The sequence below is a fragment of the Cupressus sempervirens genome, chromosome 5, assembly GCF_028749045.1.
Source record: "Cupressus sempervirens isolate cs-2001-9-10 chromosome 5, ASM2874904v1, whole genome shotgun sequence".
NCBI lineage: Eukaryota > Viridiplantae > Streptophyta > Pinopsida > Cupressales > Cupressaceae > Cupressus > Cupressus sempervirens.
In genome coordinates this window covers 538,415,655-538,427,199 of record NC_143122.1, presented here as the reverse complement: position 1 = coordinate 538,427,199, position 11,545 = coordinate 538,415,655, and the positions used below count along the sequence as shown (strand labels likewise).

The 11,545-nt window shown below is 36.1% G+C and overlaps 1 protein-coding gene across 2 annotated transcripts; it reads left to right on the top strand.

Moving 5' to 3' along the window:
- The first annotated feature begins 1,161 nt into the window (after window positions 1-1,161).
- On the top strand, window positions 1,162-9,014 carry LOC149557070 (RNA-binding (RRM/RBD/RNP motifs) family protein). Of its 2 annotated transcripts, XM_089831746.1 has the most exons (13): window positions 1,162-1,499; window positions 2,568-3,175; window positions 3,314-3,403; window positions 3,759-3,998; window positions 4,273-4,494; window positions 4,577-4,898; window positions 5,019-5,347; window positions 5,438-5,547; window positions 5,625-5,719; window positions 5,853-5,935; window positions 6,011-6,100; window positions 8,694-8,724; window positions 8,871-9,014. In XM_089831746.1, exons 1-11 carry the CDS (start codon window positions 1,262-1,264, stop codon window positions 6,095-6,097), a joined length of 2,424 nt encoding a protein of 807 aa, XP_089687872.1. In that variant the 5' UTR covers window positions 1,162-1,261; the 3' UTR covers window positions 6,098-6,100; window positions 8,694-8,724; window positions 8,871-9,014. The 2 variants fall into 2 exon arrangements, with proteins under 2 accessions (XP_089687872.1, XP_089687871.1); XM_089831745.1 differs by lacking the exons at window positions 8,694-8,724; window positions 8,871-9,014 and adding an exon at window positions 6,253-6,932.
- The last annotated feature ends 2,531 nt before the right edge of the window (window positions 9,015-11,545 follow it).

The following is an 11,545-nucleotide window of genomic DNA, read 5'->3' as shown; positions in this document are numbered from 1 at the left end:
GTATAAACAATCATAATATTATAGAGCATTTAGGTGTTTACAATTCAGGATGATACAACTTCAAATGTTGATATATGGATATATGTTAGAATACAAAATGTCTACAAAAACCTTTGGAGAATACATTAGTTTGAAGGGATCCTGTTCTTTGCACTTAGACCTTTAGGAATCTAACTTTGTTGCTTTGACTAAAGGGTTTGAGGATGGGAATCATTGCTAGAATGCTCTCATATCAACATTTTATCAAATTAAAACTCTAACATGCTCTTAAGTGATTATCACACATCATTTTCAAATGAGTGAGATGTCTTTAAATACGACCTCCATTCTCACAAATGAATAAAGTACCCATTAACTTTGCTTAAATCTTTTAAAATTAGATTCATGAAAAGATAAATCACACAAATCATATTTACTAAATGTAAATTTAGTATTGAATAACGAATAATAAATCTATTAAATGTAAAACTAAAAATTGACTATGAAAAAAATAGACAATTTCACATGTCATAGATCAATTTCACATGAATCATGGCCTCTAATTACGGTGCAACTAATATGCACCTTCTTTGCATTGAAAGTATAATAGACTTAGACTATTTGACATTGCACTTAGGTGTATATAATTTGCCTCATAGCGAGCGACTCTAATTACAAGTACAACACTTTAATCAAAATAACTAAAAAGGCAATGGGCCCTTGGTCTACTGGTTAAGTTGAATGGCTCACAAAGAGACCACCAAGGATCAAGTCTTGCTGAGTGCTAGACTCTTATACACCATAAGGGATGAGGCTAGGATTGTGCCCTGAGTTCTTGACTCTAACCGAAGAGGTTTCAGGCATGAGTGGGCCATATCGAGTTCCTAAATCATTTATATGGTAGACTTCGCTAGTTAGTAGTTCACAGGCACAAACACTAGGTTGCTTGACAAATCTAAATCCTTCATTTAATAAAAAAAACTATAAAACATAGGTACGCCATTTTTAGAATTATAAAAATCCTCAAAAATCTTAATATAGCTATACAAAAGGGCCATTAAATTTAAACCGACTGCGAAGGAAAATCATAAGTCGGCGGCTGGGGTATCTTTTAATCGATATTCGGGAAGTGTTTAGGGTTTTGTAACTATAAAAATACCCCAATTCCTAAAATCTTTCTTTAAACGTGAAGCTTCTCCTTGTCCGCTAAAAACACGAAGCTGTGCTATAAGCTTGGGTAGTAGGGTTTTGAGGGTTTGCTGTGTGTGAATAGGCCGCAAACATGCCTCCCCGCGCAGTGAAGAAAGCAGGAGGGACGCCCACTCCCAAGAAGGGTGCGGGGAAAACCCCAAACAAGACTCCCAAGGGCGCCGGAGCAACGCCGCCCGCCAAAAATGCTGCCTCTGCCGAGGAAGTCAAGGTCGAGCCGCAAGTCGTCATCAACCTTAACGAGCAGTCTGCTGAAGCAGCTGCATCTGTTGAGAAAACGGAGGTTACTAATGCATCCGCACCAGTTAAAGGTGTGCTTCTCATCTTAGGGTTTTAAGCGCTATAGTTTTTTCATTTTGGGTTTAATGTTCCTATTTGGGCTTCTGTATTTTTAGATGCAGATGCGTGATCTATATCTTTCCTGATTGGTAGTTGTTGTGGTTAAGTTTCTGTGTCTCGTAATAACATTTAACGTTGAAGTGCTATTTTCACAGTTAAAAATGTTTTTTTATTTAATTGGGTAGTATTACTTGGTATCGACGTTGGTATTACACTTCTATTCACCTACACGAAAAACATAGGCACTGTTTTATCCTCAAAAACCACTAAAATATCAATGTATCCGAAACACCAAGATGAAGGTACAGTGAATAAGTGGAGGTGCTATTTTAGAAACATTTTTAATTGTTGATAGGTGTTTTAAATGAATCATTCACAGAAAATTCTTTCTGCGCTTGTAGACATCTCCCAGTCTCTTATTCTTCCCTTATAGATCAGGGTCCATGTATTGAACTATGTTCAGTCTTGCCATGTGATTTCTTGACATTTGTATTTATTTAAAAATTGAAGTTTGCTGAATAGCCTCTTTCTTTTCGTTTTATACCATTTATTTAGCTTTGCGTTGCTCGGGACTCGTTTTGATTATTTTATTTCTTGTTCGCCTTCCCCTGACAGTTTACGAGCAAAATATCATTTTTGGCTGTAAGAGAATGCCCAAAATTCTGAAATATATGTGTTTGATTTCTTATCCTATGCTCTATTTTTGTTTCTTATCGACTGTTACTTGATTTGGGAAGCCAAAGTGATTTGAAAATTTGTTTTGTTCTGTATAATTTTTTTTTGTCTTCACGTTGCTCTGGGAAAATGCTTAAATGCTCTTTTTATAAGTTATTTAAGTATGCGATGCATGGAGCTTGTATATAAGTACTGATATTTATGCTTCTTGTATGATATACATTTACTTTATATAATAAAATGAATTTATTACTATTTGCGTTTCCTCTGGTATATTTTATTATTATCTTGCAATGCTATTATAAAGTTGAAGGGTGGTTTCAGTTTATAGTAACGTTTTATTTTTTTGGTGTCAATCTTTGTAGAAACTGAGGAAGTGAGGGAGGAAGTAAAGCCCTCCTTTGATGAAGATGATAAAGGAGAGAGATTAGAGCTTGATGATAACGAGCCCGAATCTGAACCGGAAGAGGAGGAAAACCCTGAGGAGGTTCACAAGGAGGACGCAACAGTAATGGATGTCGATGGCAAAGATGAGGATCAAGATGGTATTGCGCAGGAAGATGAGGAGGAGGGTTTGGAGGATCAGTTAGATGATGGTGAGCAGGAAGATGGTGAAGAACCTGGGGAAGATGAAATTGCAGTTGAGGAAGAGGAAGGTGAAGAAGAGATGGAAGGTGATGGCGAAGAAGAGGAAGGAGCAGAGGAACATGAAGAGCCTGATGAAGAGGAAGCAGAGCATCATGAGGTTGTCAAAGAAAGGCGGAAGCGAAAGGAATTTGAAATATTTGTTGGTGGCCTGGACAAAGATGCTGCTGAGGAAGATCTTAGGAAAGTCTTTAGTACAGTGGGTGAGATTTTGGAAGTCCGGCTTATGATGAATCCTCAAACTCATAAGAACAAGGGATTTGCATTTATTCGATATGCATCCGTTGAACATGCTAAACGCGCCTGTTCAGAATTAAAAAATCCGCAGGTGCATTTTATTTAACATTAGGGCCTTCACTATTCTTTATTTGTGAGGATTAGTAGTGTGACCTTTCAGATTAAGAAATTTTGTTGAACTTAGTGTTCATGTGGTGGCATGGTTTTTTAATTTCCTGTTTCTATACAGGTAAAGGGAAAAGTTTGTGGAGTCTCGCCGAGTCAGGACAATGATACCCTTTTTGTAGGGAATATCTGCAAAACATGGACAAAAGATGCTGTAAGCTTTTATATCATATTTTGTCTTCCGATGAAAAAAACTATTTTCTTGAAGTAAGGAGTGGCTGTAGTAAGAAGTCCTTATCTTTTGTTATATTGAAGTTAAATTATTTCAAGGGGAAGGGAGATAAAAAGTAAAGAGAAAAATTCCATTGTCTTTGAAGTTAGTAAGAGGTGGCCAATATGTGTTGAGGGAAAGATAAAAACGCATTTTGCTACTGTCTTAATTGAACTTTATCAAACTGTGTAGGATGGGATCATACAATTTTTTCTTTGTTAATAAAGCTTTCATGCTTAGAACAACACAGGGATGACAGTCTGATATAATTTTTTATTTATTTTTTCTTGTTTTTCAGTTGAAAGCAAGATTGAAGCATTATGGTATTGAGAATATTGAGGATTTTACTCTTGTTGAAGATTCTCAAAATGAGGGAATGAACCGAGGGTTTGCCTTTTTGGAATTCTCAGCCCGTTCTGATGCTATGAGTGCTTTCAAAAGGCTGCAGAAACGCGATGTTGTTTTTGGTACTGACAGATCTGCCAAAGTGTCATTTGCAGAAACTTTTGTTGAGCCCGATGAGGAAGTTATGGCACAAGTATGCATTTGTCATTATTATTGAAAGTTTCTCTTGATTCGTTTTAAACGTTTATGCAGGTGTTAGTTAACGAATTTATGAACTTGCACTTGCTATTCTACAAATTGTAAATTCTGGTATTTCTGGTTTCTCAATATCTTTGCCTGACTAGTTGATAGAAACTTGGTTTTGCGATTTATTTGTCAGAGGGCAATAGTGCTATACACTGCCTGCTTTTTATTTATCATATTTAGCCATTTCTGATTTAACTTGTATACCATGTTCTGGAGTGCAGGTTAAAACTGTATTTGTTGATGGTATGCCAGCAACTTGGGATGAGGATCGTGTCAGAGAACAATTTAAAAAATATGGTGAAATTGAGAAAATTCAACTAGCACGAAATATGCCAACTGCAAGACGTAGAGACTTTGGATTTGTTACTTTTTCAACTCATGATGCAGCTGTGGCATGTGTAAATGGTTTGAGCAACAGTGAGCTTGGAGAAGGGGATAATAAGGTAAAATTGTATTTAGTTAAGTTAGTCTGCTGATTTAATTTTTAGCATTTTGTTTATTGAGAAATTTTTTGGTATCTTACAGGTGAAGGTGAAGGCAAGACTATCCAAACCTCATCAGAAAGGAAGATTAATGAAACATGGCGGTAGAGGAGATTTTAGGTCTGGCCGTGGGATTATGCGTGGTGCTGGGCGTGGGAGTCGACGGCCTTGGGGACGTGTGCCTGGACGTATAGAGCCTCGGAGATTTATAGGACGGGGTGGGAGATTTGTTAGTCGGGGTAGTCAATTTGCAGGTCGTGGAATGAAGCGTCCTTTGGGACGAAGTGTAGTGCCTCATGTACCAGAGAGATTACCTAGTAGAAATCCACCACATGTAGACAGGGTGCGAGATAGGCGACCCCCAGGTTTGTCTGCTTATCCATTATCACAGATTATTTTTGTGGTAAATCTTGCTGTGCTTGTTGGCAAATTTTGTCTTGTTTGGATGTTTTTAGCCTTATGATAGCATTTTCTAAATTTCCCAGCTCCAGCATATCCTAGAAGCAACTCCAGGAGAGATTATGGGAGACGTGAAGAAGCATATGATGATCGTCAAGTACGATCTACTACTAGATCTGCTCCCGATTTTGCTACCAGAGCTGCAGCTGCAAGGCGATCATCTTATAGAGATAGCTATGGAGCACGTGGATCAGGCTATGTAGATGGTGCACCACGTGGGGTGTCAAGGACAGCTGTTCGACGACCATATCCAGAGGAAAGTTATGGTAGGCGTGTGGATCGGGCATATCGTGATAATCGTGGCCGTGATTATGATACTGCTGTATCTGGGACAAAACGACCTTATACTGCTGTGGTTGGTACTCATCCCCTGAGATTGTACTGTTGGTCTATCTATAGAGGCTTATGCATTTTAATAACAATGTTATAAATTACTGTGTTGTAGGACGAGCCATCAAGATATGCGGATCCTTCAATTAGGCATTCCAGACCTCGCATGGATTATGGAGTTAGTGGCAGTGCATCACAGTATGGAGATTATGGCGAATCTGCCAGGTGGGTTTTTATTTGGGTTGCATTCTTCAAATTGTTTTTATTTGTTTGAATTATGACTGTATCTTTCTGCTCCTCAGGCTGGGACGAGGCTCTCAGTTAGGTTACGGAAGTGGTGCTAGACAAGATTCTTATGGATTATATGATGGACATCAATCTGGCATGGGCTATGGAGGTAACCTCGTGCATTCATCCTTTTTACATGTGTTATGTCCCAATACACTGCACTACATTATGTTGTGTGATCCTCTTTATGTTAATTTGTTTATGATCAGTTGTGTTTTACTTTGTTTGGTCACTGTTTTTAGGTTCACTCGGTGGCAGTGAAACTGGTGGTGGTGCATACTCTTCTGGCTATGGCAATGACTATTTGTCATCTAGCGGTGCTGATGTATGTAACTTGATATCTTTCTGTTTTGATTTGTTTAATTTTGTAACAATATTAACTAGTTCCTGTTGTATTCAGATTGGTGGGGGTTCTTACTCGTCTTTGTATTCAAGTCGTGGCATGGGTGGTGGATACTTAGGTGGCAGTGGCTCATCTTATTATTAAACTGTAAGTATAATTGTCAGATTTTCTACTGTAAAATTTTAGTCTCTGACAGTGAAGTCTAATCTTTTGTTTGTGATAGCTTACTGGGGTTTGAGTAGTAGACTACAGAGCTGTCTTAGTATGATGTCTCCTTAACACATCTCTATGGCATACAGATATGTGATCATGAGGCTGCCATAGGCTGGAATAGAATCAGGCTCTGAGAGGCATAACTTAATTTTTTAAAGGCAGCATTCTTTTTATATGAGAAGAGGCTCTTGTAGCTTGAGGTGGCTGAATGAGAATCGAAGTGCAGAGATATTATACAAGCTGCTAGTTGGTAGCTTGAGAATTTGAAGAGATTCTGGTGGCAGCATTTACTGTTTCATAAATTAAAGATATTAATATCTCAGGTGTGGGAAGGCATAGGATGCAAGATGAGTAGCACATTATTGTTTGCTTGTATCTGGAACTTTGTTATTTTTGTAGGAATTTTCATAGAATGACTCTTGCAGATAGAGGTTCTATGCATCATCTCCACGTGCATATTACAAGTACATTTCGGTATTATGGATCTTATGCTGATCTACAAATGTTTGCATATTCTTGCCTTTCTGGCACTTTTAATGATGGGATGTTGTTAGATCAGCAAGATATATCTAAGTTTGAATTGGTATATGGCAAACTGGAAGATTTCCTTTGTGATTGCTGCAAAGTGCTTCATTATGCCCTTGATACTGTCAAAGCCTGCCATTAGAAAGAATGTTGGATGGTTTGCTTGTAATTGAGATACAAACCAAGTTGGCATAAATGTTTCCATTATGAGATAATTATTGGTTTTTAGATTTGAGGGAAAGGCATGTCAGATCCTCTACTGTAATGCCCATGTTGCTACGGAACTTAAGTGGTTTAATCTAGACTGATTTTTGTTACGTTTAGACTATCATCAGTAAAATCCTTAACCCACTGCTTTGAAGATAAGTTCTTTCTTCAGAAATCAGGATATCGGTTAATTTAAGGATAAAAGTGGGAAGGTAAAGGCTACACTACACATATTTGTTTGAAGGTTAATGCAACACTCTCTGCAAGCTTTCTTGTAAAGGAACTTGAGCTCCCAAGATAAAGTGAATGTCAAGAAACTTAGACAAAGATGAGCTGAACAAATAGAAGGGGGATCTCTTGATGAAATTTTGATGTGTTTGATTATGAGAGTTACCCTTGATTGATCAAAATTGGTCTGTGTGATGTATGTATGGGTTTAAGCTGCTATATTTGAGTGCTCTAATCTTTCAAAAGAATAATATGTAGGAACACAACTGTTTATGGAACCAATTCAATCAAGGTGGATGATTGGAGAAACTTTTCTTTTGATACAGCAAAAGGTATGGCTTTGACTGAAGAAATTTTTGTAGTGTGCTTGATGGAGGTCATCCTTGATTGATTTAGATTGTAGTTATTAAGGTAGTTGTGGGTTCACGTAGGATATAGGGATGATAAAGAAAACTGCCAGTCATGTAGATAATATGGGCTATTTCTCCCAAGATCTTAGTTTTGTTAAGATTGTGGATTGTGAATCATCCTTCTAAGGTATATATGCCTACTTGGCTTAGTTGTGGCTTTTGGCTGTACACTTATGATACCGTTCAATTAAGTTTCACAACTTTCATGGAATAATGTCTGTATAATTGTATTGTTCAAGGAATAGTGGCGGTGGATTTCTGGAGTTGTGATGTAGGCTGGTCCAATACTGAGACTCTTCTTTCAGATTTGAGTGCTGCATTATTATATAGTCAACTCAAAGCTTAACGTGTGATTTAATTGATCCCATTTGACGTGAATTGTCTTTGGATGGATATATTTTGCCTGTGACATCTAGTTTTACCAATTTACTTATTACAACAAGTACAATATTATATAGACGATCAATAGTTGCCCCAGCTGTTACTATTTTGAACGGGGGGGGGAGGTGCCGGGTAGTCAAAACAATACCTGAATTGCATGAAGGAAAAGCATTGTTATGAAAGATGTATATTTTGCCAGGGGCATCCAGTTCTAACAATTAACTACAATATTATAGTCGATCAATAGTTGGCCACGCTGTTACTATTTTGAAGGGGGAGAGTTAGGGATGGGGTTGGAGCAGTTACCTTTTTTTCCTACAAATTCCTTCTACAGCGGCATGAAGGAAAATGTTGCATTAATGCTTCAGAAAAATAATTTTCCTAGTGGTGTTTCGAAGACTGCCTTTTTATATTGGATGACATGCGTAAGATGTAAATACAGCCTTTTTATATTGGATGGCATGCTTAAGATTTAAATAATGTAAATTGTAGGCAGGGCTTTTGCATTGGGGATATAGAATATTTATAATAATAGTTTAATATTAATACTAGTTGTATACGTATTATTTAGAGTTGGTTTTTCTTGTTAAAGCAGCGGGTTTATTTTGGAAGTTTAGATTTTTTGATCAGCTATTTTCAAAGCTAACACACCGTAGAAAGGGGAGCACCAAATTGTGTACCGGTAGATTCGCTTGAGGTTCTCTAAAGCTCATTCTGCATGTTGGTTTCATTTTCATATCATATGTGCTAATGTTGCAAGATTAAATTCTGTGCAGAAATCGGTGGTTAGACCAGTTTGGGAAAAAGGTACCTTTTCATATCTGTCCATGTAGATTATGTGATAGGAAAATCTTTATGGTTTTTGGTTTTTGTATTTTGGTCTTTGTTGCTAGTGTATATCTGAACCTGAGTAGGTTTTATTTGTATGTTGTAAACCTTAAAACGTACTCAAGGTGCTTTCAGATGAAATGGTTCGTGCTGAATTTTTTATTCCCGGGTATCCAATTAGTGTGTAATTTTATTTTAGTCTAATGGTCCATACAGTGTAATAACATGGTTTCAAGATATGGCAATATATCTTTTATATGTTCTTTCAATATTGCATGAACATTTTATGTAATGACGTATGTAATATTGATAGATTTTATCCGTCACATACATTTTACTTCACAGACAAATGTATACAAATAAAAGTAAATTCCGGTCTGTGTGCATTAGGCATTTTGAATTCACTACTTCTCAAGGACTAGTCATTCTTGGTGTCTCTCCGCCTACTTTCACCGTTTCAATTTTTTTAAATTATGAATGTTGAGTGATATAACTTTATGTTCTATATCGTTTTTGATAATTTTTTTTTCACCATTTCAATTTATTTAAATTATGGATGTTTGTATATAATACTTTGTTGTTCTATATCGTTTTTGATAATTTTATTTTTCACAATATTCCTTGGTGACATTTTACTTCAGAATATTCCTAACAAATACAGACATGTTTTGATTGCACTGCTTTTAAAATACTCCTCGGTCTTGGTGTCCTTCCTACCTACAAAGACTCCTCGTTCTCGGTGTCCTTCCTACCTACTTATTTTTATGCTATTTTAATTATGATTGTTGATTGAAATAACCTTATTTTGTTCTTGATCATTTTAGTAATGACTGTAAAAGCTGAAGAATGATACACAGTTTTGTTTTATTGTCTGGTATTTGGAGTTACTATATTTTGCAATCTGTTCCTTGAAAGCGACATGTGCCTGAAAAGTGAATCATCTGTTGCATGTTTTGATATTATGGATTCCTTGACGCAGTATTATTTTTGTTCTTAAATGTCACACAGTTTTCAGCTGTTAGGCAATTTTTAATTTCAATACTCAGTAATTGTTTGCCTTCCATTCTAAACTTGCAAGGTTTACATTGAATCGTAACATTTCTATGCTACATAGCGGAACAAATAGATCACGTGGAAAGATTAGGCGTAAAAATCCAATGTCAATCGACAATCTAGGCCTTGTTATATTTACAGCTTCTTTCACACACACACATATTGATTGTAGTGTCAGGCGGGCTGCGATTACTATTGTAGTATCGGTCTTTTTGTTCTTCTTGTGTTGAATTACGTGTTGAGGGAATTTGAATTTTTGATGGCAATTTGTAGTTTTGCATAAATGATGACGAAATATGAACTTGATAAGCATAATCAATTACTAAAAGTAGCTTGTCTAACCACTGAAAACAATGCTGATGAGAGGCGTGGGAAGAAGGGTGGAGGAGAGGGATGAGGTTGGGTTCGTTTCATCTTCCACCAATTGTTTTGTGTTGCGTGTGTCATGATAATCATTTGATCGCGAGCTATTTTGAATTTTTAATGCCCCTTGTAAGTTATCTATATCATGCACAATATTATTTTACATAATTTGTATAATGGCACATTGTTGTATCTAGTTTTGAAGGCTTGTAATGGAATATATAGTTGTCTCTAGTGGTAAAGGCTTGTAATAGAATATATTGTTTCACTTTATTATTGAAGCCTTCGATAGCAGTGGAAGATTCTGTTTTTGGTTAGTATCTTTTTAAGTGGTACTGGTGACGTTCACATCAGTAGAAATTCAGTGTTGATTTTAATCATTGTATATTAGTTGTCTAGGTTGCGGGGAGTGTATTATTATTATATATTTTTTCGTGGTTGTGTATTATATTATTATAGTTGGGTGCACTGATGCAAAATGTCACCTAATTTGTGAACTGGTACATATCTGAATTTAGTGGTTGAGGCTTGTAATAGAATGGATTTTTATCTGTTGCTCATATTTGTCAGCGAAAGAACCTTCATTAGAAGGAAAGATTCTGTTTTATGTTAGTATATTTTCAAGGTGCTTATGTTGATCATATTAAATCATTAGAATTTTGAAGTTTTCTATGGGCTATATGACAATATTTGTTACATTGGATGCAATTTGTTTGCAAACAAATTGTACATAGGTGCATTAATTACTGGTTTTAGATGTTGGATATATTTTGTTAATTTGTCCCACTTGTCTAGAAAGTGCTCTTGGAATTTTGAACACTCGATATGCAATTTGTATGTGGTAGCAAACTAATTGTACACAGGTGCATTAATTACTGGTTGTAGATGTTGGATATATTTCGTTAATTTGTGTCACTTGTTTAAGAAGTGGTCTTGGAATTTGAACACACTATATGCAATTTGTAGGTGGTTAGCATCAGACATGCAAAAATGTACTCTTTATTAGATGATATAAATTTTTGTGATCTTATTGATTGAAGTAGGGAATGTTGTTTATGAGAAAATTGGTTGAAGTGAGGGGTTTGTAGTTACAAAATCTATCAAATGGTAATGTGGATTAAAAATATATGAAACTTTCATTAATATGTTCCACGGTGGTAGTTTTCACTCTGCTCTGACACTTAATTGGTAAAGGCCTAGTTGACTGAGAGTCCATTTCTCCATTACATGGGATCATGGAAGCATTTACAACAATTCTTTTGAAGTTTCTTGCGATAGGTAAAAGGTTGTAAGGTCCAAAGTTGTAAATAAACTTGATATCCTATTTTGTAAGATTGCCAAGATTTTGGATGGATAATTATCTTTTTGATTAATTTATTTTTGA